The sequence below is a fragment of the Rattus rattus genome, chromosome 10, assembly GCF_011064425.1.
Source record: "Rattus rattus isolate New Zealand chromosome 10, Rrattus_CSIRO_v1, whole genome shotgun sequence".
Classification (NCBI taxonomy): domain Eukaryota; kingdom Metazoa; phylum Chordata; class Mammalia; order Rodentia; family Muridae; genus Rattus; species Rattus rattus.
Genome location: NC_046163.1, coordinates 45,356,880 through 45,383,422, shown reverse-complemented (window position 1 = coordinate 45,383,422; position 26,543 = coordinate 45,356,880). Strand labels below are relative to the sequence as shown.

The 26,543-nt window shown below is 46.3% G+C and overlaps 1 protein-coding gene across 3 annotated transcripts in view; it reads right to left on the bottom strand.

Moving 5' to 3' along the window:
• The window catches only part of Ildr2 (immunoglobulin like domain containing receptor 2), a 66,834-nt gene extending 42,701 nt beyond the window's left edge, over nucleotides 1-24,133 (bottom strand). For 2 of the 3 annotated variants that reach the window (XM_032914728.1, XM_032914727.1), the window contains exons 1-3: nucleotides 23,974-24,133; nucleotides 7,567-7,899; nucleotides 6,583-6,702 (exon numbers count right to left, since the gene is read on the bottom strand). In XM_032914728.1, the coding sequence (XP_032770619.1) occupies nucleotides 6,583-6,702; nucleotides 7,567-7,899; nucleotides 23,974-24,019 (499 nt within the window). In that variant the 5' untranslated portion in view covers nucleotides 24,020-24,133. Of the gene's footprint in view, nucleotides 1-6,582; nucleotides 6,703-7,566; nucleotides 8,035-23,973 lie in introns of those variants that run through there. The other variant, XM_032914729.1, reaches the window with a different exon arrangement.
• Nucleotides 24,134-26,543: the final 2,410 nt, after the last annotated feature.

Below are 26,543 nucleotides of genomic sequence, written 5' to 3'. Positions count from 1 at the left end.
GCTTCTGTGATTTCTCCCAACCACCTATAATTTCAAACCTGAAAAAACCTGTTATTTTACCATTAGCTTGAGCTAAGCACCCTTCGGCTCAGGTCCTCTTATTGGAGTGGAGGCAGGGGTGTTCACATCCTCGTCTCCACAAGGGTCCCTGTCCCCCCTTTAAACATCAAGCTATTACGAGGGACATCAGAATGAGAAGGTCAGGCCCTTATATGGTACATAGGAAGAACTAAGAAGAAGGGAGGCTGCTTTTAGATTTTAAAATAATAACCTCCCTGCCTGGCCCTTCCTGCCAGCCGGAGCTGCCCCTGGGAGCTTTATTCCTACCCAAACAGTCACATGGTCACAGCCAATCCTTGCCACCAATCCCAGACCAATGTCTAATCCCAAGTGGCTGATCTCTGGACACCCCGCCTTCTGTGACTGCCTGTCGGGCTGTCCTGCCTGTATCCACCCTGTCTAAATATTTCCCAGGTATCTGTCATGGCGGTCTCAAAGCACCAAAACACCGTGTGCTCTTCCAACTTCAGAATGACTTTACTTTCTGAATCATCAAAAGACAGCAAAGGGTGTTTGGATAGTTTTCCTGTTTAATGTTGAAACAGCGGTTGTCCTCCTGTTTCTGTGAATCATGCACTGTTGGCTATTTCTGTAACCTCTGAACAAGCTCCCATAGCCTCTGAGGTTCAGACGTATGGGGTGGAAGGAGGGGTGACTCATGCTCAGTGGGGAGATATTCAATCTAGACAAGAGCCACTGTGTCTTTGAAGTGAAGGCCTAGGTCAATGGTTACATAGAGTTTAAGGAAGAAATGCAGGGAACCAAGGAAGCAAGCCTGGGGCCCCTAGCGGCAACCACATTGTTTAGGACATAGCTTAATCTATAGCGTCTCGGTACACATGGGACCTGTGGTATTGAAACAGATATGAAATGTGGTATATGAAAACAGATAAAGTTAGGGATTAAAAGCAATGGGGTTTAATCACGGACACCTTTTAAAACCTGGGGTGCAGTCATTAGAGCAGGGCACTGGTTTTCTTTAAGTTGGAAGATGGGGGGGGGGGATAATTGCTATTCTCCTACCCCATAAAAGTATTAAAGGAAAGCATTGTGCATTGCAGTTTATTTTCAGTGTGAGTGGGCACAGTGCTGGCATCACTTCAGATGACATTTATCTGGTGTGCGTGTGTGGTGGGTATTGAGGTATTCATTCTCTTTATATCGGTGGACGGTCCCCAAGAGCCTCTGGCTTCCCAGGGCTAAGCAGTGGACAACTGACCTAATTGGGCCAATTGGGATTTCTCTCTTAAGGCTAATTTTTTGTTGTTGTTGTTGTTAGAAAACTACAAAAATGGAAAATAACATTTATGTTTATTTTTTTCTACCAAGGGAGCCCTAAAGATATTTTTCAGCAGTTTCCACAACATAAAGCCAGGAGCCCCGAAGCATCTCTAACAATGCTGAGAATAACTACTATGTTAACCGCTGTTATTTTCTTCTATTTCTTCCAAAATGACTAAAGAAAAGACCTACAGAGTCAACTAACCTGGGGCCATGGGGACTCATAGAGACTGAATCACCAACCAGGGGCTGGACCTAGCCCTCTCCCTCCACATTTGTAGCAGATGTGCAGCTTGGTCTTCATGTGGGTCCTCTAATAACTGTGGGGGGGGCACATTTCTGACTCTTGCCTGCCACTGGGTCCCCTTCCCCTGGCTGGACTGCCTGGTGGGGGCTCAGTGGGAGATACCCTTGGTCCTGCTGAGACTTGATGTATCTTTAGAGGTACCCAAGGGGGGCTTCACCCTTCTCTGAGAAGAAGGGGAGGGGGCAATGGGAGGAGGGGCTTGTGATAGTGGGACTGGGAGGAGAGGTGGAGACTGGGATGGATCGGGATGTAAAGTGAATAAATAAATTAATGAATGAAAAAACCCTGACTATGGAGTGTTCTGTGTCACACTAGATCTAGATCCTAAGAAGCCCCCGTTGAGCGTTCATATATTTATCCATTCTCACCCCATCCCCACTCCCCTTTATCTGGGAGCAGAAATCCAACACAGCAGAGCCAAACAAAAGAGAAGCCTAGAACCCCATGCCACCCCTTGGAGGGGAACTATCCGTCTGACTGGCAAATGTAGAAATAAACTTCTGGGCAGAAAAAAAAATCACTGAGGTTAGGAGATATTTGTGTAGAGGCTAATGAATTCTTTCCTTAAAAAAAGGGGGGGGGGACTTAGCTCAGTGGTAGAGCACTTGCCTAGCAAGCCCAAGGCCTGGGTTAGGTCCCCAGCTCCAAAAAAAAAAAAAAAAAGATACATTCTTTAGGTCGCCTTTGGTTTTGATACCCTCCAATGCATTCTTTTTTTTTTTTTTCCCCTTAAGTTAATCAGAACCAGGGCTTTCGACCATAGTTTCTGATAAATCCTACTAACACTCACTTATTACCTAGAAGAAGATTACGACCAGTGAGTGTGGCCTGGTAAGTATATTACTTACTTCACATCATCTGTTTATGTCCCAATGAAACACAGCCCCTGGAGGCCTGTTGGTGTCTCACAGACATCTTAAATTCTACATGTTCAAAACCCAACTCATCCCTCTGCTTCTCTAACCTGCATTTTCACCCTTGTCCCTGTTCTTAGTTAATGGGATGCCTGGCTAACCGCCTAGTTAGAAATCCTTGTATCCTGTTTGACTCATCTCCCCTGCTTCCTTCTATACATCCCCATGATCAATTGCTTTGGTCGCAGAACTGTGGTTAAGGTGTCTGCATTTCTGAGTCTGGTTCAGAACCTCATACCTTTCGTCTGCGATCCTGGACCAGCCTCCATATCCAGCCCTGGCTCTAGGCTCCTCCGCTAATGAACCACCGGCCATGCATGGAGTGTGTTTCCAGTGCCTCTTGTACAAACCTTCATTCCAAATATGGAAGACACATCCCCTGGTCTTTAAGTCCTTTTTTTTTACTAAAATGAATCCTCTAGCCATTCCTCACAGAAAATTTGATAAACACTAGTTAATGGTGCTGTAATTAGCAAACTATGAACCCCAAAAATCTTTTCAGGGCACCCCATTCTTTGGCAGAGAACCCAGAAATCAGGTTACTTTCCTGGTCTCGCAGAAAAAAGACTATTAAACAAAATGGTCTGCAGAATATAACAACCAAACAACTCTAATTTCTTTTTAATGTGACAGTATTTTGAAAAAACGTATAAAGGGATGCCAAGATAAAGATTCATTTGGCACTTAGTATTTTAATGTGCTCAAAAAATTTCATAGATTGCAATCAATTCCTTTAAATAATTGACATAAGTAGTCTTGCCCAAAGTCGTCCATGGCAAATTGTCCATTCTGCACATTTCTTTTTTTTTTCTTCTATTGGATATTTTTTATTTACATTTCAAATGTTATCCCCTTTCCCGGTTTCCCCTCCAGAAACCCCCTATCCCATCCCCCCTCCCCTTGCTTATATGAGGCTGCTCCCCCACCCATCCTTCCACTCCCTCCCTCCTCCCTGCCTTGGCATTCCCCTATGCTGGGGCCTTCACAGGACCACGGGTCTCTCCTCATATTGATGCCATCTTCTGCAACATATGCAGTTGGAGCCATGGGTTTCTCCATGTGTATTCTTTGGATGATGGTTTAGCCCCTGGGAGCTCTCGAGTTTCTGGGTGGTTGATATTATTGTTCTTCCTATGGGGTTGTAAACCCCTTCAGCTCCTTCAGTCCTTTCCCTCACTCCTCCATTGGGGAACCCATTCTCAGTCTAATGGTTGGCTGCAAGCATCCACCTCTGTATTTGTCAGGCTCTGGCAGAGCTCTCAGGAGACAGCTATATCAGGCTCCTATCAGCATGCACTTCTTGGGCATCAGCAATAGTGTCTGGGTTTGGTGACTGTGTATGGGCTATATCCCCAGGTAGGGCAGTCTCTGGATGACCTTTCCTTCAGTCTCTGCTCCAAACTTTGTCTCCATATCTCCTGTGAATATTTGTGTTCCCTTTTAAAGAAGGACTGAAGCATCTGCACTTTGGTCATCCTTCTTTGGTCATGTGGTCTGTGCATTGCATCTTGGGTAAACTGAGCTTTTGGGCTAATATCCACTTATCAGTGAGTACACACCATGTGTGTGTTTTTGTGATCGGGTTACCTCACTCAGGATGATATTTTCTAGTTCCATCCATTTGCCTAAGAATTCCATGAAGTATTTGTTTTTAATAGATGAGTAGTACTCCATTGTGTAGATGTACCACATTTTCTGTATCCATTCCTCTGTTGTGGGACATCTGGGTTCTTTCCAGTTTCTGGCTATTATAAATAAGGCTGCTATGAACATAGTGGAGCATGTGTCCTTGTTATATGTTGGGGCATCTTTTGGGTATATGCCCGAGTGGTATAGCTGGATCCTCAGGTAGTGGAATGTCCAATTTTCTGAGGAATCTCCAGACTGATTTCCAGAGTGGTTGTACCCACTTGCAATCCCACCAACAATGGAGGAGTGTTCCTTTTTCTCCACATCCTCGCCTGGATCTGCTGTCACCTGAGTTTTTGATCTTAGCCATTCTGACTGCTGTGAGGTGGAATCTCAGGTTTGTTTTGATTTACATTTCCCTGATAACTAAGGATGTTGAACACGTTTTTAGGTGCTTCACAACCATTCAATATTCCTCAGTTGAGAATTCTTTGTTTAGCTCTGTACCCTATTATTTTAATAGAGTTATTTGGTTCTTTAGAGTCTAACTTCTTGAGTTCTTTGTATATATTGGATGTTAGCCCTCTATTGGATATAGGATTGGTAAAGATCTTTTCCCAATCTGTTGGCTGCCATTTTGTCCATTCTAATTAGCATAGAGCAGAGCAGGGCTATACTCATTCCTCAGGTGTATCGGTTTCGTGTTCCTGCTTTTATGTAGAGCTCTGACTTCAGTGTCCTTCATTTGTGGTCACTGCTCTTCTCAGTGATGATCTCTGCTCCTCATCTCTCCTACCATCACTGGTGACCACTGTCATCCGGCCTTCTGTTCACTCACCAGCTGCTGACCCCTTTGGGCCCCAAGAAGGGCCTCCTCAACCCACAGTTAGCTTTTATTTGATCCAGAGGAATATGTACATCCTTAGAAGATACAACTTTTCCCCCATTCATTTCCCCCAACATCTGCTGAAGGGACCAAATTATCTAAAGAGGTTTCTTTACCTGACCTCTTTCCCTCCATACCCAATTATTTCCCTGCAGATGGCTGCCTCGATCCAATAGCTATGCTCACAATTACCTAAATGCAAGCTCAAACGAACTTCTTGTTACTGCACGCTTGGCTATTAGAGTTCTAAGATTAGGCAAAATAAAAATGTATCTCTCAGACTGTCTGATTTAAAAAGCCACAACACAGTTCACACCTTAACTCTCTGTGCTCTTGACATTGTCAATACATCTTTTACTCCTATAATTTCCTTTGAATAATTCATATCCCTCCCTTTTCTACAAACCACAGCAGTTTCTGTGTTGGCCCTAAGGATTAAGTCAGCCTTCTAACAAGGAAGACCAAAATTACCTTAGTTCAGCTTGTAAACTCTAAGACTAAGACATGAGAACTATGGCTTTGCCAAAGTCATGACAGAACCTAAAAATTCTAAACAGAAAATGTCACTTTATCCCTAAGTATTGAGATTCTCATGGAGGGGGGATATCAATCTTAACCTTCATTTACATTTCAATCAAGGCACTCTTAGATGTTCCCACAAATCAGTGTCAGCTAACTTTTGGAGGCTACAAGAAAAACAAACGCAAACCCACAACGTCTCCTGAATATAGTTTAAAGGGCATGTCCTCAATTATTTTTTCCTTACAATTGATAGAGGGTTTTTCTTTGTTTTCTTCATTGGTTTACTCTAAGTTGTTTTTTGTTTTGTTTTGTTTTATCTAACCAACATTTATGAAATGCAAAATACGCACTCAATTTTCAAAGAGAGCATTGCCCACTAACATTCCTACAATCCACAAGAGGGACAGTAGCCAAAGCAAGGAGTTTTCAGTTACAAAACAGTTCATATTAATAAGGATTACAAGTATTTGCTTGAGAATAACTCAGCACACCTCTAAATAGCTTTTCTCACTGGATGCATTTTATTACTAGACTCTCCAGCTTACAGACACCTTGCTCATGGTTATCTTAAATAGAGACAAATTAATTGTTCAATAAAATGCCAGAGGCCTTTGAATTACGGGTAGAGACTAAAGAGAGATACAGCTCATGGCCCCAGGGATCTTTTCTCCCCATAATTAACTATGTAACCATGTAAAAAGACAAGAAAAGGGTAAGGGAAATCAGGACTAAAGGTGAAAGTAGGAAAGATAAGGGCACTCAGGAGACCAGAAACATTTCTGACAATGCTCCAAGAGAGCCACAGCCTTCTGGAAGCAAGACACAATGGACAGAGCTACAGCTCAGAGGGAGAACATTCTACAGCAGGCTTGTCTGCGCACAGGAGATAGAAATCATGTATGCCATCTGCTAATGCATGCAGGAGAAAATGAACGGGATGCAAGCAGTCTACGAGGTAAATGCTGCCCCTGGTTTTCACTCACCCAACACCAGCAGTTCCACCGACTCCTCATTTTTGCCTTCCAGGTCGTCCGGGGTGGTGATGATGCAGTAATAGAGCCCGCTGTCTCCCCACATGAGCTTTCCAATCTGAAGATCTGCATCTGTTATCACAAAAAGGAGGGTCCAGTCCTAAACCTCTGTCCTCTGGAAGAAAGGCATTGAGCACGGGGCCTGGGACAGGAGCACCCTTCTGGGACATCTACAGAATTCTGTTTCCTTGCCCAAATACTGACTGGAAATTGCTCACTTTGTTTCAAACAAAATAATACAAACTGGCATCCTTAAAGCAAGAGAATAATTAGAGTACAGCCGTGCAAACAGATGTAGTTCTAGCCCACTTTCAGGAGCAGTGGATGTCTTTGAACCAGGTCTGCAGGGACACCCAAGAACAGGGTAGTTTCCCAAATAATTCTGGGTTCCTAGAAATAAATCGATTCCTTCAAATAATTTAATGAGCAAAGAGGTCATGAGACTTGCAACTCACTTTGCAAAAGACATGTGACTTTTCTTATCTAAAGCTTTAGGGAGCCGGAGAGAGGGTGGAATGGATCCATCCTCCTAGCTCCGTAGCTTGCACACATCCCTTCTCCAGGAAAAGGGATTTTTAGCAAAGTCCACTTTTCAGGGTCAGTAAAGAGGCAAGAAGGGTAATATCAAGGTATGGAACGACTGCCTCAAGTTCTTCCACTAAAACTAATTTCAAACAGTTCTGACAATAATCCCTGAGACTGGAGGTCAGGCTCTGAAAGGCTATTCCAGTGCTTATCCCTGTGTTTCCTACATGAGATGTTGTTCACACACCTGCCTGTCACTCAGAGCAAAATGCCAGGGCTCTTGCTACTCCGATCTCCCACAAAATCAGATCCTTGAGAGACTGAAAGGACAAGAGGTTGACTCTCCCTTGTGTCTGGGAAAACCCTGAACCTCCCTCCCGCTCTGTAGACTCAGAACCAGGGCATCAGTACCGTGAACTATGGTGATCTCTCTGCCCCGGTAGAAATCCCCCAGGGTAACAGTGGAGCCCTGTTTGGAAGCTACCACTCGGACGGTTCTTCTGCTGTCTAGACAATCCAAGTACGGGTCCCATTCCAGGTTCCTCTTGCTGAGAGCTTGGGCTCTGGGAGAAGACATGCCCAAGGATTCTCCCATGCGATCCTGGCAGTAGGATTTGAACTTCCATTGTACCACAGCAGGCTGGTGGGACGACGTGGAAAAGTGGCAGCGAAGCACGGTGGGCTGGAAGAGCATGGCCACCTTCTTCTTGTCGGGCACTGTGACCTGGAGGCCTTCAACCATGGCTGCAAAACAGAAGGAACAGGTCCGAACAGTATCCATACCTTGGACCCCAGCCCTCACCGCACGACATCACCTTCCCTCCTGACATCCTTGCTCTGCATTTATTCTGGCCCACAGTCCCAGGTTACAGTCTATTGCGTTAAGGAAGAGAGAGCAGCGGGAGCTTGACTCGGGCAGTCACACTGAACCCACGGTGAAGAAACAGCCTTATGAACGTGTGTGCACAGCATTATGAACATGTGTGCACAGCATTATGAACGTGTGTGCACAGCTCATTCTTCCCTTTACGTAGTCTAGGTTCCTAACCCAGGTAAGGAGTCTACCCACAATGAGCCCGTCTTCCTGTATCCACCAAATCTACCTAAGCCCCACAGGCATGCCCAGAGGCTATAACTCCAGTCATTGTAGACTTCGCCAAGTTCATAATTGAAACTAACCACCATATTCGTCAAGATGTTCCAATAGTTCATCATCTAGCTTCTTGCCCCCTGCTTCATCCCTTAGAAATAACTCCATTTGAGCACCAAGCTCAACAAAAACCAAAAATGTAGAGTTTCACGGAGTGACCCGTGTTACTCCACGTCTCTAGGTCACTGCACACAATGATCCATCTTTAAAACCCAATTCTAAGGCCTTCTTTGACCAGGGGGTCCCTTTCTTCTTTGTGTTAGCAACATACCAAGCATTCTCCTGTTCACAGTTAATTGTGACATTTCTGTACTTCTTTTCATGCCATTTCAGGAAATGATAATATGTTATCTGGATTGTGAAGCCCGTGGGTTCTGATCAAATACTTGATAGGAAAACAATGAAATCAGGAAGTATGACTTCAAGACAAATTGACTCCCTTTCCAGATGGTGACCAAGCAAAGGAGCAATGGAGCAAAGACGTCTCTTTATCAAAGGGAGACCCCAGCGCCAAAACAGTACACTGGGTTGAACAGCTTTTAAGAGCAATCAAAAGGAGAAAAGAAACTAAAAACCAGAAGAGGAGAGCTGTCGGCTGACACGATCAGGGAGAACAGGGGATTTCAGCGAGCAAGATACCAAGGGGAGTCTGAGAGACAAAGGCCCGGGGGACTTGTCAGTCGGAGTCTAGAAGTTCTAAGCTATGGAACACGATTTCCTAAGGAAAGGAGAGACTAGAGTTTCTAGCCTAGAGACTTCTGTTGGAAGCAAAAGCAGAATTGTGACGAGAGGCAGAGAAAGGAACAGGAAGACAGATTGGAGAGCTTCCGAGCTGAATTCCAGGTTGGCTTCAGGTAGCTTGGAGCAGAAGGCTTTCGGTTTGTTTCGGTTTGTTTTGGTTTATTTTGGTTTGGTTTGTGTTTTGTTTTTTGAGACAGGGTTTCTCTGTGTAACCCTGACTGTCCTGGAACTCACTCTGTAGACCAGGCTGGCCTCGAACTCAGAGATCCACCTGCCTCTGGCTCCCAGGTGCTGGGGATGAAGCGTGCTTCATCCCACCCGGCGTGGGGCGGGGGGTCTGGCTTTAGACCAGCAGGGACGGGTGAGAAAGGGGTGCCAGGTGCTCACCCTCAAACTCAAACACACACCTCGTGGGAACGCGCCTCTTTACCGAAGCAGCCTTGGCAAGGACAAGGTGTACACGCGTCCCCTGATTTCCAGAGCAGCATCCCTCCTCCATGAAAGGCGCAGTCAAAAACACAGGTCCTCATTCTTGTTGTGAGAAAATGAATCCTGTATTCCCCGGAACGTGGTAGTGAACACAAGAGAGTGTTTTGGACCAGCCAAGTGCTTGGAGGCTGCCCATGAATAAATACAGGGACGGATGAGCAAATATAAGACTATTAGTATGAGAGCTTTGAGGGCTTTGCAGAGGAAAGTGGGAGGTGACTCATAGATTGCATAGTATATTAAAATAGTGTTGGCACCAAACAGGAAGGGCTTGGAATATCATCTGGCAGCATACTAGTGGCAAGGCCTTAAAATCTGTGTAGCAATCTGAGATCCATTTTCCTCACCTACCCAGGAAGTATCAATGCTCCCCCACCCCCAGGAATACAACATGAAAATACTACCTCACCACACTCCTTCAGGGAGCTGACTCGACAGAGTTTCACTGAGAGGTAGATCTCACAGGACCCCCCACCGCCATTTTCTCCTCTGTCCCTCTGCTCCCTTCTGCACCTACTACATCTCAACGACCATCTCCTACCACCAGGTTTGATAACCACCATATTCTGTAGATCGGCCCCATCAAGGGGCAAGAAATTCTGTCAGGAAACTCAGCTGCTATCTCCCACCCCAAATGTTGATGTCGCTGATTCCGTTTTCCCTGACTCACGCACTTGCAGTAGAAACGTGCCTTACGTTACAGTTCCTCCTTAAACGATACAGCGCCAATTTTCCGCCCTGTAATTCTTCAAATTTTTGCTCATGTCCCAGTTTTCCAGGTGACGTAAGTGGAACAGAGAGGTGAAAAACATTCAATTAATAACAGTTGTGTCTGGGTAATGAAGCATGGGCAGTGTTCCCAGGACATATCATGCACTTGACCATGCTAGGTCCCTCTGCCCTGTGCCCCGCTGAGGCTCTGCTTGGGAAAATCTCAGTTCCCAGCCTCTCCAGGGTAAATAAAATCACTGAGGGGGGAAAGTGCTACATAAAAGCATTCTTGAGGTTTCAAACATTATTTACTCTTTTTTTTTAAAAAAAAAAGATTCAAATATGGGTTTTGGTTCATCAGATGATTGCTGAGAATAATCTTGTCACCAGCTCTGTTCTCTGTTAATGAGATTAGCCATTTGAGGAAGGGAAGCCATTGAACTCTCTTAATCAATTATTAATAGAGGTTAGTCAGCTCTCAGCTTAGTCCATGACAGACACACAAACTCGTGCTCCAAAGAGTAAGAAATACACTCTCGGAAACGTTGGCCTTTTCACAGCACGATGGTTGGTTAAAGGCTGGAACTTGGAAATCAGTCCTAAATTAGAATCCAGCTACAAAGCCTTAGGCAAGTTACTCAGCTCCTGAACTTCAGATTTCTCATGAGTAAAACCATAATAATAGTAGCAGTCTTATGGGGTTGTTTAAAGGTTAGATGACATTCATCCTAAATACTTATGGCAACCGCTGTTGTGGTTGCTGTGACTATCGAGAAGCATCTTGACTTCTGTGGTGCTGTGGTCCCCAAGCCAGGCAAGGGCAGACAGTCAGGCATGAGATGCTGGCCGTGAAAAGGGAAGAGCAAGCTGGAGCTATGTCAGGAGTTCCACAGTGACGGAGTCTCGATGTGTCATTCACCAATTCACTAGAGTGTGTCCTTGAAGTCAAAATGGAGAGTGGCATATGTGAATGCACATGCATGTATGCGTGCACTGCGTGTACACGTGTGCACTGGATGGGCACAGATGCAGGTATGATGGGACCCTGCACTGAGGACAGAGCTGGATTAGCTGAGAGGACATGGCCAGGAGTTCTGAGTGTCCATTTACCAGACTTTTTGAGGACTATGACCACTGAGATTTAAAATGAAAATGACAATCTCTGTCTCCACTTTGTCGGTTTCCAACGGTAAGTAGCATTTGATTTCCAAAGCCGCTCTGACTCCATCAGAAACCCAGCTTCCAGGGTCTACAACTGCTCATCTGGCCCTAACCCTATGTCCAGGATGAGAGAGTGGATTTCTTGTGCCCACGTGACAGCATCTCTTGTTCTTATCCTGTGTTTGCCTCATACAGAAACTGTTCCCAATTTGGTATGCTAATTTGCAATCTGGTAGCCCTGCCCAGAATTTCAGTTCGCTTTTCCCACAACCCGGCAGCAGTCCCTTCTCCAAAGGATGGGGACATGTTTCCTATAACTCCTCATGCACAGTTGAGTCACATCTGAAAGGTTGATGGTATTCACTATGAAGGCATTTCCACCATGCCTTCCCTTCCATGATGGGTTGAAACTATAAGCGGGAATAAATTTTTGTTTCCTCCATTTAAGTTGGAACTCTGGTCACAGTGAGGCAAAAGTAACGAATACACCCACTCTAGGCCAATGCTTCGGCTGCGATGACTTGCCCACTGCCTTTGATCCCTCACTTGGATTTTCTCTGTTCCCACCATCACCAGGTTTCTAGTTCACCTTCCCACATAATAGTTGTATGACCTTACATGATAAGCCTTTCTCCTATGGCATTTTAGTGAATTCTTTCAAAAACATATGAAATAGGGGTTATTATCATGCTCGGTTTACGTATGGGAAACTGGTGTTCTAAGAATATGCATACCCTGCTTAAAATATCAGCGTGGCAGGTGACAAACATGCTGAGTCCCAGGCTGACTGGCTCCAAAGTTCTTAACCATCACCTTATATGGCTAGCGTTACCCCCTGGATGTGAGAGCTGTGTCCTGAGTAACCATACACACAGACACTTCTAGCCCAATCTATACGCAACATTTTTCTAGAGCATTCTTTTTAAAAAACCTGTGATCATCCCATCAGTTCAGTGTCTTGCCTTAAATGCTATTCATTCCTCATTCTCTCCAGGATAAAATTCCCAAATCCCAATGCCTTGGTATGATGTAAGACCTCATTCATAGGTCTGGAGAGAGAGCTCAACAGGTAAGAGCACTGGCTGTTCTTCCAAAGGACCTGAGTTCGGTTCCCAGCACCCACGCTGGGCAGCTCACAACCACCTGTAACTTCAGCTCCAGAGGACCCGCTGCGTCTTTCCCTCTAGGTGCACCACATACACATGGCAGACATACACACAGAAACAAAATAAGATTTAAAGGCAGAGCTTATTTATGATTGGGCCCATATACATTCCAGCTATACATTTGCATCCATTGTCTAGAGGGACATATCGCTGAAAGGAGTCAGAGAGGAACGCTGAGGAGAGGTGTGGCAAATGCAGGAACAAGTACTGGCACACAGTGGGAAGGCAGGAATTCTGAGATCAGTCGCTGGCCCACAGTGGGAAGACAGGCGTGCTGAGCTTGCACCGGCCCACAGTGGGAAGTCTGATGTTCTGAGTATGGGCACTGGCTGGTGCAGAGAGCTGACATTCTGAGCTCAGGCACTGGGGACATCTTACTGAACATGAGTTTGATGTTTTCTTAATCGTTTAAGTGGTACAGAAAGAACTTGGTCCATTGTTCAAACTAAGGTAGGTAGCTATTACAGAAAAAGAGGTAGAGGCAGAAAAAAGGCAAATAAATAAATGAAAGGAAGAAGGGCAGTGCATTGGCTGGTTTTGTGTGTCAACTTGACACAAGCTGGAGTTATCACAGAAAAGGAGCCTCAGTTGTGGAAATGCCTTCATGAGACCCAGCTGTGAGGCAGTTTCTCAACTAGTGGTCAAGGTGGGAGGACCCAGCCCATTATGGGTGGTGCCATCCCTGAGCTGGTGGTCTTGGGTTCTATAAGAAAGCAAGCTGAGCAAGGCAGGGGGAGCAAGCCAGTAAGAAACATCCCTCCATGGCCTCTGCATCAGCTCCTGCTGCCTGACCTACTTGAGTTCCAGTCCTGACTTCCCTTGGTGATGAACAGCAATGTGGAAGTGTAAGCTGAGTAAACCCTTTCCTCCCCAACTTGCCTCTTGGTCATGATGTTTGTGCAGGAACAGAAACCCTGACTAAGACAGGCAGTGTGTGTGGCACAGAACCCACCTGTAAGGATCAGATCTCCTTTCAAAAGTTAATCACTGACTACAGGCAGCACTGTAAGCTATCAAAGACCACAAGTAGTTATCCATAGAGAGAAGAGTCATCATCTTAGACCAACTATTCTTTTTTTTTTTTTTTTTTCCGGAGCTGGGAACCAAACCCAGGGCAAGCGCTCTACCACTGAGCTAAATCCCCAACTCCTAGACCAACTATTCTTACACATACTTTTGTCTCTCTGAACTCTAGAAAACATTGACCTTTGTTATTTTAACTCTGCCAAAACCTATTCAAAACACGTCATTAAATGCTAGTAACGCAAAGAAAAGGCAAATTCCAGATCTTGGTACATTTCATCTAAACTTGCTTATTTGTGTTACCCTAAGGTGCCTGAGGTTAGTTACCAGGATTTCCTTGAGCCTACATCCCCAGCATCCAGCAAAGCCATAGAATGTAGCTGAGGTCTAAGAAAATGTGGAGTAAATCAACAAATGGACGTACACAGGAGCCTGAGAGTCTGAGTGGCTTTCTTAGCAGGGGCGCCTCGGTGCAGAGCGTGCATTCTGGCCCACACCTGAAGAAGTGACCTCAGAATAGCAGCTGTCCTCCTGGATTACTTTCAGACTAGAGAAAAGTCCTCTCCAAGTGCCTGCAAATTAGGGTCTCGATTTGCCTACCCCAATTCCATGTGAGGGGAGGGATTCTCCATGTGACCAACTGTTTTCTCGTGGAAGTAACACAGCAGTTTCTAAAGCAAGGCTGTTCTTATTTTAGCACCTTCATTTCTTTTCAAAGCAAGTTCCTTTCCCCACTTGTTGACAGCCATTCCTCCAGCATCTCTGAGAGGCAGTTCTATAAGCACCCTCCGCCCACTTTAGAGAAGCAAAGATGCTGCTAAGGTCACAAACAAATATCTAGGGACAGGCATCTAGAAGCTTTGTATAAAGCTTACCCATCCCTTAAGTCTACAAGTCCCCAAAGCAGATTTGACAAATTCCTTATTCTTTATTCCATATGTGGATTCAAACCTTCCTTCTCCTGCCTTCAAGTTAAAACATAAGAAATCTATCACTTGTTTTCACACTTTAAACATGTTGTCTCAACCTCCCAAGACGTTTTCGAGACAGCTAGTGGGCAGGCTTTCCAAATGTAGACAAGCAAATAGAAGGTATGCACATATGGGATTAGCCTATGGTCCAACCAAGTAAAGAAAGACTGTGCATCCCTGAGTATTCAGGATGGGAGCAAAGCATTTGCCCCATGTCTACCTACAGGTTAAAGGTTTAAAGACAAAGAAAAATGCACCTTGACAGTTTTCTTTTAGAAGTAGAAACAATCTCCTTGATCAACTGAGGTTCAAAAAAAAGTCTTTAGTAAGAATAGTAGACGTCACCTTAGTGCCTATTTTCTGAGCCTTGTTCTCTACATTTCCCATTGATTCCCAAGTTTATCAAAATGTTTGAAAAAAGACTTCTTCCATGCTTAAACTGGCTAGAACCATGGTATCGTAGTAATTTATTGGGGGGTGTCCTCTGCCCCCTTTTGTTCCCAGGTATCTGCAGAGCATTTCAACACCCACTTTAGCCTGTAAAATTTGCAAATATAAAACACAGGAACGTGGTATCTTTATCAACAACCTTTAAGCCTAAACTGGGCAGATTCTGAGCTATTCCATCTCAGCCATAGATCCTATTTGCTTGGTTCCACCTGTGTCCTCCTTTGACCCTTCTCCCTCGTGGTCCCTACCTGAGACCCCTAGTCGATCCGATGCCCCATCTTCCTCTCCCCCTGCCCTGTCACAGGCTCTACTTTTTACTTACCAATCAGAGATATTGGGGACCATTCCTTACAGCACATTGGTCAACACAGTGCCCATGTCTGTGGGAATGTAGAGGACAACCTTGTGAAGGAAAAGAGCGTGAGGGAGAGTGAGGACCACAGGCTCCTGAGACTGCTCAGAGAGTCCCGATCCGCTGCACATGGCATCAGGTCTAAGATGGCTCCCTTTCTCCTAGCTCCCCCTCCCCCCGGCCACGACACTTCTGAGTAACCTCATCAGCAGGACTTTCATTGGAGCATGATGTTGCTGTGGCAAAATATGATTGGTCAAGATTTAGGCTTGGATTGACTCAAACACTGAATATAAGCTTATGCACTGCTCGATAAACTCAGATATGCACCCTGATGCTGGTCTCGGGAGTCTGATTCCTAGGATTCATCATGTGACTCCATCACCTTTCTCCACCACCCCCATCCTCGCTTCCTGTTCCCACACATGTCTAGACTGCAACCTGATCTTTTCGTACAGAACTCAGCATCTGAATACACTGCCCACAAGACCAACCTAACACTAAGGTCTCTTCTTTGTTGCCCCAGTACCTGAATCCTTTATCTACATTAGACCTAGGGTAACCAGATAGACCATTTGAAGACCATTTTTTTTAATGCTAGCATCCTAATATGTTTTCCATCTCAAAGTACAACACCATGTTCTCATTTCAGATAGGAGTGTGGTCAATGACACCCACATAGGCTTGGCCCACAGCCTAGTTATTATTGGCAGCCAATAGTTCTGATGCCCGTTGCACACAAAGCTTGCCACTCATTGAGCATAATTCCTATGTCTCCAGCCGGGCCATGTTTTCCTATTCTGCAACCACCATGTAGATAAAAACCAGACATATCTATCTGACTTGTTTCATCATCCATAGATCCGAGCTGAGTTACGGGTGACGTCTAACTAGCTTGCGTGCTAGTCCAGTGGAACCAAAGCAGTGCTGAAAGAGGTCATTCTTTACCCTGCAATGCAAAGGGACCTTAGAAATCAACTCCAGTCATTTAGACAAGCAAGGGAATATATAAGAAAGTTCCTATCTCCTATCAACCTTTATCAACTTGTCTGTGTTTCCTGTCTGGATCTCTCCTGAGCTCCAGGTTCAAATACATAGCTTTACTCTCTATTTTGGTGTTACATAAACATATTTAAGCTCATTCTCCTAAAGAGGAAGACACAACCATTTCCTCCTTTTTAGTAATAGGATATCCCAGGTTTTCGTTTGGACAGACAAACCATAAGGATCTACACATTTTCTGGACTCTCTTGCAGCTAGCTATGGCCCTGTGACTACATTTAAGCAGTGAGAAACTAGGTGTACAGCTTCTAGGTCACCTCTCTGCCAGCAAGCTGTTTGCCCTCAACTCTATTTTCCTTATTCCTCCTGCTGAGAAGAGCCTACAGCTAGGAACCACATGTTAAAATGGTAGCTGTAGCACCACAGATCCAAACTGTAATGAGAAAGAAAAACACAGTACTTTATATTAGTCACTAGGCATGATGGGTAAGATCATCAACTTGATAAGACCAAAAATTTAATGAGGAGGTAAGACTCTGGGCATGTCTGGGGTGAATGATTAAGATGACATTAAATGAGGTGGGAAGAACCAACCTCCATGTAGACCGAATCATGCCATGGGCTGGAGTCCCAGACTACATGAAAAGGAGAAAGTACTGAGCCAAACATTCAACTCCCTCTGCTTCAGACTGCAGACACATGTGATGGGTGCTTCAGACTGCAGACACAGTGTGATGGGTGTCTCAGGCTCCCACCACCAAGACCCGGGTGAACTATAGCCTTGAAGTGTCAGCCAGAACAAGCTCGTCTTCCTAAGTTGCTTTTATTGAGCATAAAATCACCAATACAGTATGGTTTAGCATACCTTAATTACAGCAGCCTAGGCTATAATGTAATTAGGAGAAAGACACAGTGCGAGATGTCCATGTCCCTCCTTTATGTGTTTTCCCTTTCATATTAATCCATAGCCATGGATTCCTAGAAATCCCAGACTAGAAATCAAGATGCATCCTTAACATTCCTTCCCTTTCAACCTCTGCATCCAGCCAGTCCTACTTCCATCATGTAAGTCTGTCCATGTCTGTCTGTCAGTCTGCCCTTCTATAATTGATTGATTATGTATACAGTGTTCTGTCTGCATGTATGCCCATATGCCAGAAGAGGTCATCAGATCTCATTATAAATGGTTGTGAGAGGTTGTGGGGTTGCTGGGAATTGAACTCAGGACCTCTGGAAGAACAGCCAGTGCTCTTAACCTCTAAGCCATCTCTTGAAACTCCATGTCTGTCTCTTATCTCATTGTACCACCTAGGTACAGGTCTCATCATACCTTCTCCTACAAGTCTCCTTACCAACATCTAATCTATTCACCACCTTGAGCACAAATGTTCTTTCTGAAATGCACACTTGATCATGGCATGCCCCTGGCTCTGACTCTTTTTTTTCCAAGACTCCCTTTAGCCTTCTGGAGGACAAAGGGGCTTCTCTTTTCTGTGCTCCTGCAGCACTAAATGCTTCAAGCACGGATAAATATTTGTAGTTTACAAAAAAAGTATCACATCCTCCCTGGGTTCTCAGCCGTTACATAGCCCGTTTCCTCTGCACATTTCTTTATTCTTTATCCCCGTAGCTCCCTTCCCTTCTAACTCCTACTTATTCTTTAGGACTTCCTCAAGTATCACTGTCTCTAAAAGCTGCTTCCAGCTCAGCACAGTACACAGCAGAATCCCATTTCCTCGCCTGAGAATTTCCTATTCAGTCATCTGCAGCCTTTCTTAACAATAATTCCATTCTGCAGGGTTCTGAAGATTCTGCTACGTGGTAAGGACAAAGATTACAGTTGTTAGATGACTTAGTCCAACGGATGGATTTCACTGTTCCTTCCCTTTCCAGTCTTGCATTGGAAGACTCTCCAGGCACACGTACCGGTCCAACTCCACAGACCGTACACTGTACAACGGGATTTCCTTTGCCCAGCGTAATATGAGCAGGTAAGTCACACGGCGTGTCCAAGTAGAAATTTAGAGGCACTTGTGTGGTTTGGCACTACACGCTGCCTCTGTATTCCCACCCAATCCTCCCAAGCCCTTGCCCTCCACTGTGAGAGCCACATAACCAGTTAGTGTCTGTTCCTTCACACTGGTAAAGGACAACTGGTACCGAGTCAAGTCCACCAAGCCAACACTCAGTTACCCACAACTAACTGCAGCTTCCATGGGACATGATTAACTCAGTGAGCTACTGAGTTTGTTTCTTGATGCTGCTTGCTAATGAGCATGCCTAGTTTGGTTTGTGAGATGTAATGGGCTGTCACTATCTACTGAACGCTGTTCGGGGAGTTTTTACATGGTTTAATTTTAATTATTTAACCAGCACTGTGAGGCGAGTGAGCTTTGTATGTCTAAGTCAAAGGAAATAAGATAAAATACTAAGCTAGCATTCAAATCCAAGTCAGTTAATGCTATCCCTACCCCTTAACACTTGCACAGGCACACACACACACACACACACACACACACACACACACACACACATGTGCATGCACACATAGACTGCAGCCTGTGACCTGCTTCTCCTCTGTATCAGCCCCATGGAAAGGCCAGGTACAGAAGGAGCAATAGGGTGACCATTCTGCTCCTAAGGCAGATCACTGCATCCTGTAAGCTCCAGACACAGAAGGAGAACAGAGGAAGTAGCATGTTCCTCTGCGCTCTTTCTTGTTTCTTGGCCCACAAAGAACTCCAGTCATCCAAAATGCTTTCTTTTCATTTTCGGAGAGCCAAAAGCCTATCTCCGTCACCGCGATTCTAAGCATGCATACAGCATGGCCACATCTTTCAGGGCTCCTGGGTGTGTAGCACTAACAGTCCCAAATGCTATCCGAGGACACAGCCCCTGCCTTTCTGAAGTATTCCCTATACACTCTTCCCCGCACGCACACCTCAGGACTTAATTTAGGGGAAACCAACAGCCGATCTCTCTCATTTTCCCCTGCACTGTTTCCCTGAATTCCATGAACTCTAAGACGCCACAGTAGTCATCATGTTTATTCACCAAAGTCAAGAACTACAGTTTGTGCCACCTTAACCAAAATAGAATGGTTTCCTTCGATCCCGGCGCTTGAGACGGCCAAGTTATGCCAAAGTGCTGACACACCATATCTCATGAATTTTTTTAATCAATAAAACCCCATAGACAGATCAGTCCTTTATTTCTTCTGAGCCTTGGGCTTCTTGGGTGTAAGTAGGTAATAATGGCCTTACTTCAGAAGGATCAAATGGGATAATGTATATGAAAGCCACCAACACCAAGGGAAACGGCACAGCACAAAAATACCAAGAACAACACCAAAAGCCATTACCTTTCTGTATGCTTCCGTCTAGAGAATAGGAAGTATGAATGCCCAAAGAAGGGAGAAGTAGGTTCTGGAAATTGGAGGAGTCCATGCTGGCCTGGATTCAGCCACCTAGTTCAAACTATTTGACTTGCTCTACCTAACCTGACCACCCAACCCTGTGTCCCAAAAGCTGAATGCTAATCATTTGTTCTTCTGAAAATCTCAGCAACAGATCTCCTTTCCTAGCTGGTGGGTTTTTTTTTTTTCATTCTAAACATCAATTAGAATGAAAAACACTGAAGAAAACAGATTTACTCAGTTTCCTTCACCAGGTGAATTAGCAGGTCACCAAAATTAAGTCGAGAAAACGCTCAGACTCAGAATCACAGCCAAAAGCAACCCTAGAAATCACCCACCTAGCAGACTGTAAGACCAAGGGCTACACAGCTCTTCACGGAAGACCTAGTCCTTGAACCTAACCTTCAACTCCCAGGTTAGGGATCTTTCCATCCACCAAGTTCCCATACTAAAACTAACATTAGAGCCAGCACCGAGTACTTGGACTAAAACCTGCTAACACATAGAAGCACAGAGCTCACAATACTCAAACCTTTGGAGAGCAGCCACTCCGCATGCTCATGTGTCCAAACTGTGGGCCATGATAAGGATACTGAAACAACCACCTTCTAATCCAGCAAGGAGCACCCAGGCTGGGGATGGTGTGCGTGGGGACAGCTATGATAAAATATTGAAAGAAGCTTTGGTGTAAACAATGTCCCTTCTGTGGAAGAAGGCAGAACAGAGAAGGGGGGGGAGTGTAGGCACTGTACAGGGCATGAAAGGGGATAATGGAAGTTAAGGTACCAGCAATCTCTCAGGATTGATAACACCCTAAGTCTTCATATCACCATCCTTACATGGTCATCAGATAGCAAAGTGGCCCAGGTAACTGTCATGCCCCAACACCACCCTGCCTCCTCCACCCTGGGTTAGGAGATTTTCTGAACCACCTCACAATACTTAGGGAAGATTTCTCTTACTGCTTTTGCACAATGCTAAAACTAGTGTCTACTGGCTGCTCCTTGCTGGATTAGAAGGTGGTTGTTTTAGTGTCCTTATTGTCACTAAGATACAGCACAGCGTAGGACACGCCAGCGACTCCCTGACGGCATGAAAACATTCTCAGTTCAGCCATCACTTCTTTAGGAACTTCATTTCAGGGTTAGTTTGGGTTAGAGTCCCCTGTTTTGGATAGAGTTTGCCTAGTCCAGGCACACAGCACCTATGCAGCTCGTACAGAACCATCAGCCATTATGACAGATTCCCCAAATGCTAGTTTGAATCACCAACTAGGCTGGCCCTTTTTTGAGGGTCCATTGGCACCTTAGTCTCAGTACCTATAGAAATCACAGGGGTTGAGTATGAGCTTTCAGTGTGGGTTGATAAGGGAATAAAAGGGTTCCCACCCCCCCAGAAAAGCTGAGGGAGCAACTAGACTCCACCACAGAGACACCCAACGGTCTCTAGGCAAACCTATAGCTAGTCCATAGAGTGGGACTCTCTCGGAGTAGAGCCACTGTTTCTCACAGCCCCTGCTGCCAGGGAAGACTGAATCTGAAAAGGGACAACGACTGAAGGAGCCCTCCTTCAAGTCTCATTGCTAGATGGCACCTGTTGCTAAACTAGCAGCTGGTAGGCATTTTGTTTTGTTCAGAACATCAACAACACCACCAATCTATCGCAGGAAGTAGCATTGCAGTGACAATGAGAAATCATGAGGCTAAATCCGTAGCAGGAAAAAGTACTGGATTTCAGTAATGGAAAGACAAGGAAGCAGCCATTGCAGCCTGAGGAAAAGAACCCAAGTGTTGATTAGAAATTACTCAGCCTGCCTTAAAGCAAAACAGGGGAGTAGAATGGTGGGGCGAGGGAGCATGGGAGGGGAGAGAGGGAGGGAGGGAGAGAAAAGGGGAAGGAGGGAAAGGATGAATGTGGTTTGTTCTTGGCTCTGTCTCATTTTTAATCTGCTTTTTGTCTCTCTCCCTCTCCCTTTTACCTTGTCTCAGGAGAGAATCTATTGATTGGGCTGGACCAGAATGTCTTACCTTTCCTCATATGGTTCCTGTGTGGGGGATGAGTCTAAATCCTGCTCATCCTTGACTGCACCTCTCTCCTCAGGCCCCTTCCCCGGCAGCCATTGTTAGTGCCCTCATACTGTGGAGGGACTGAGAGGCTCCTTGTCCATCGGCACCTCTGACAGCAGGGGAGGGGGGGTCAGGGGATGGCAGGGGGTAGTCAGTGGCATCCCAAGGGGCAGCCTCCCTTGCACATCACCCCTGCCATCTGGCGGCTGAGACACCCTGACAAGTAACCTGTTGCCTGTTTCCAGGCAGAGCCAGCTCTCCAGGTGCAGAAGGCAGAAGGCACAGACAATGCAGCACCTCCCTCCATGCAAAAATAAAGCAACAGAGCTTCCCACCAGAAACCCAGGGAAGCAGGTGGAGCTGGTGTACAGAAGTCTGGCTGGGGCCCGGGGGGGACCGTAGTGACACCCCAGATTCAAATACACATACTGTCTCTCTGCACCAAGGTGGGGCTGAGCTAGATTTCCCGTGGTCTCCCCACTAATAGGTTTCCATTTCATAAGAACCTGTTAGCCATCTAGAGAGACCATATGTTTTTCTCCCACTCTCTCTGAGTCTCCAGAGTACTCCCCTTGGGCAGACCCAGTATAGGGGTGGGGGGTCATCCAGAAAAGCATCTCTGACTCATGGACCTCCTAAGATGCCCTCCTGACTTCAAAGAAGCCATGACACAGGCCGCAAGTCCAAGTCCCCTGGAAGATGGCAACTGAGAAAGGGGTAGAGGCAATTCCGAGCTAGGATCTGTGAGGGCGGCAGTGGAAAGCACTGGGAGGCCAGAGAAGGCAGAAGCGTGGATCAGCCAAACCCTGGAATTAGATGATTCATATTTGAATAATGTGGGAGGGATGAACTCAGAGCAGCCAAGATAAGAGGCTAACTCTGTTGAGGGTGCCACCCCCCCACCTCATCCCAGCTGGGGGCAAGAGCGCTGTTAGGGCGAAGGGGAAAGAAATCAGACAATTGATAATTTCATTCTGAGGGTAAAAGAAGAGGGAGCATCTGCCTTCCTCCCGTTCCAGGGATTTGTTTCAGCTATTTTAAGCTGGATCCCATTTTCCTAGTGTCTCGATCTCACCCCACCTCATCTCACCCCACCCTTCCGCACCCCTCTGGAGCTGGTGGATACCCCAGAGGAAACAAACTTTTTTCTTCTTGCAGCCTTTTGCTCTCTTCTCCTCTGCCTGTGACTGACCGGATCCTATCAAGCATGACCTTTTGACACCTTATTCTGTTTCCTCCACTGTCTCTTTGGTTGGCCTCTGACTCACCCCCAGCCATCCGAACCCTCCTCATCCTGTCCCATTTTCCCTTCAGCGGGGCTGTGAGTCTGTGGTGGCCACCCCAGGGCCACTTGTTCCTTAACCCAGAATTGCAGAATTGTACACAGTGTTACAAACAAGGGCTTCTCCTGACACCAGAAGATGGGAAGAAAGTTCACAAAAGAAGAGGTGCACCAGAGGCGTCTCCAAAGTTACCTCAGAACCTCCATGTAAATTAGCCTTGTTGGGGGGAGGGGCGTCGATCTATTACGGGGTTGTGGTTCATCTTCTCCAAATGGCTCCAGTAAGACTGATCAGGCCTTAAATTCCAGGGCCAATCAAGCCTGTTCTTCATCTTCCCAAACCCCTTCCCCTGCAGCCAGAGAGCCCCAGAGAATGCCTCTGGGTCTCCCTCCTCCTCCCGGGAAGTAGCTGGAGAGACACTCACTCCCCTACCGCCTCCTCCAGAAAACCAGTGCTGTTAATGAATCAACCCCTTCTGAGCTTTCCCCAGGCTTTGCCCAGGACTCGAGCCTAACAAACTCGGAGAAAGAAGGAGGAAGAGCCATTGTCTGGAGGGGAAATAGACATCCCAAGAACAAACAGCCTCATAGCGCTAGTGAGTCAAACACCTGCATCTCCATCCAGTTCTTTTGCCTCCCCCACCATCCATCCATATACACACACACACACACGCGCACACACACACACACACACACACACACACACACACACACACACACACACAGGCTAAGCAGTGTTAACACCATCAAAAATGAGGAAAACGAGGGTGGAGTGGAACACCACCACTGTGGGAATACATATAAAGTTATCCGCCTCTGTAGCAAAGGACTCTGCTTACCTGTTAACCAGAAGACAGCGGTCCACCCCAACCCGCCCCTATCCATCTTCCCCAACTCCCCAACCAGATCCAGAGTGGGGAAAGCTGGCAGCGGCTGGCACGCTAGGATCTCGATGACCTCGCGGCAGCAGGCGGCGGCGGAGCGCGGGCCCAGCGCGCCCCTGGCGCAGCAGCCCTCGGGGCTGGCCGCGCAGCCCGGCCCCGGGCGCTGAACGCCGCCGCCTGCGAGAGGCGCGCTGCCGCCAGCTCCCGAGTCCGCTTGGGCTGCAGGGGGCCGTTCCGCACGCACAAGCAGCGCGGTGCGGGGCGAGCGCCTCCCGCAGCAGAGCTCGCCGCGCGGGGGAGCTCGACCGCCGCGCCGCCGCCCGCGCCGCCGCCGCCCGCCAAAGTTTCTCTGTCACGTGCTAGGGGCTAGTCCCGGGGCTAGGAGGTCAGCGCCTCGTGTGGCGGGGGACTGCAGTCCACACTCTGCTCAGGCCACCATGCAGTACTCCACGTCTCCATCTGCTCGTGGCAACCTTGCACCTTTAGGGACAGAAAGGCTACAAGGACTTGGCATAACTTCTCCTGGGGCTCAGACCTATGTGGGTTTTGTTTGTTTTCTGTGTATGGTTTGTTTTGTTGTTGTTGTTTTGTTTTGTTTTCGGTGCCCTATCTGGTCCATTCTGGTTCAAAGAATCGAGAGGCCTCAGCCAAATTGGAATCCACAGGGGAGAAACCCACTAGGCAACATTTTTTTTCCTGTTAACAGAAAATGGGTTTGAGAGAGAGAGAGAGAGAGAGAGAGAGAGAGAAGAGAGAGAGAGAGAGAAGAAGAAGAAGAAGAAGAAGAAGAAGAAGAAGAAGAAGAAGAAGAAGAAGAAGAAGAAGAAGAAGAAGAAGAAGAAGAAGAAGAAGAAGGTAGGGGAGGGGGGAGGGGGAGGGGAGGAGGGGGAGGGGAGGGAGGGGAGAGAGGAGAGACAGATTGAAATGGCCTACACCTATATATTCGCCATTTGCGAAGCACATTTCCATGGGTTATGCCCACTTTTAAAATTGTCTCCTGTCTGTTGGGAAATACTCACAATACATTGAGAAAGCGCTAGAAATGCTTGCTTGGGTTAGCAAATATATACGAAGGTTCTCCTAGGCTCTAACAACTAAGGCTACAGGATGAGTAATGGTGTAGGCTCCGTGTCCTTGAGGAGCCTCATCTTGGGTCCAGGCGAGGAAGAAGGCCAGACTATTAGAGGCAGGATGCATATTCGCTGTAAAAATTGTGCCGGTGTCATCTTGGGAAAGACAGGGAAGAGATCGGGTGGACTCAGGAAAGAGCAAGTTAGTGCCAGGGGTGGGGCTGATGAACACAACAAAAGAGACAACTGCGTTAGCACTTGAAAGATGGGACAAGATTTGGACTGTTGCGAATTAGTGGCACTAAAGAAGCAGGCACCCATCTTCTGGCTAGAGGGAGGGAGGAAGAATGCCCGAGGACCGAAAAGTGCTTGCGAACTCGGAAGCAGAAATCCCTCAGCCTAAGAACGGATGCATGTGAAAGCAGGGGTGATGTGCACGGGGTCACATGTGGAATAAGGAGAGGGCTTGGTGGTGGCCTCTCACCAGGACTTGCCTTCTGGGTTCCTTTTGCATATCTGGACAGTTCCAAATACAGAAAGAAGCCAGAAAGTGTAGTCACCTCTTGACCACGGAAGCTGGAGGATAGGCTCCTGGCCCCAGCATGGCCAGGGTGACCTCTCGTCACTCATAGGTTTCTCAATCTGGATCAAGTATCGGGCGCAAGAGGTAGGGGCACTGGAGAACCAGTTTTGCCCAGAGGTAGCAGCAGCATCTGGGGCCAGGGCCAGGTGTGTTGGATGGAGACCAAGTGGTCACACTGTGCACGGGTGTGATCTGAGCTGCGGTCCTGGTGTGGCCTCTCTAGGTTCCCACTTGTCTCCTGCATTTGGATCTTCAGGTTTCTAGTAAGTCTTAGAGCCACTCACTGCGTTGCATAGACGGTCTTTTCACTTAATCTGAATGATCTGTATACCAGTAAGAGGCCTGAGTAATAAGCTCTATGAGAGAAATTTGAGAACTATATCCTTTAAGCACTCCAAAAAAATTAGAAATTAAGATGGTTTCTTATTAGGATCTAAGCAAGTTTGTGGGTGTTTTTACTAAATTCTTTGTTTAATCCTAATGAGGAAACTTGGATATAAAGATTGTCGTTAATACCTTTGAGATCAAGAAGCCAGTAAATGGTAGAGCTAGAATTTGATCCCAAATCATCTGGCTTCAAAATGTATGCTTTCCACTACAAAAAGTATGTCTGCATCAAAGGGCTGGAATATCAATGTATTTGTACTATGGTCTGCTATTTATTGAATGCCTATGTTTGTACATACAACGTCTGGTTGAGAAGTTTGTTCAAAACGTAGACATATGAGAAAATTATACAGAGGGGAAATATGGAGATGGGCTAATTTAAAAAGTGAATGTCCACAGAAGTGACCTTTGAATGTGTGTTATGTGTATGTCAACGGGAATCAGAAGTCTTGCAGAAGAACTATATCATAGTGAATCCTAGAGTG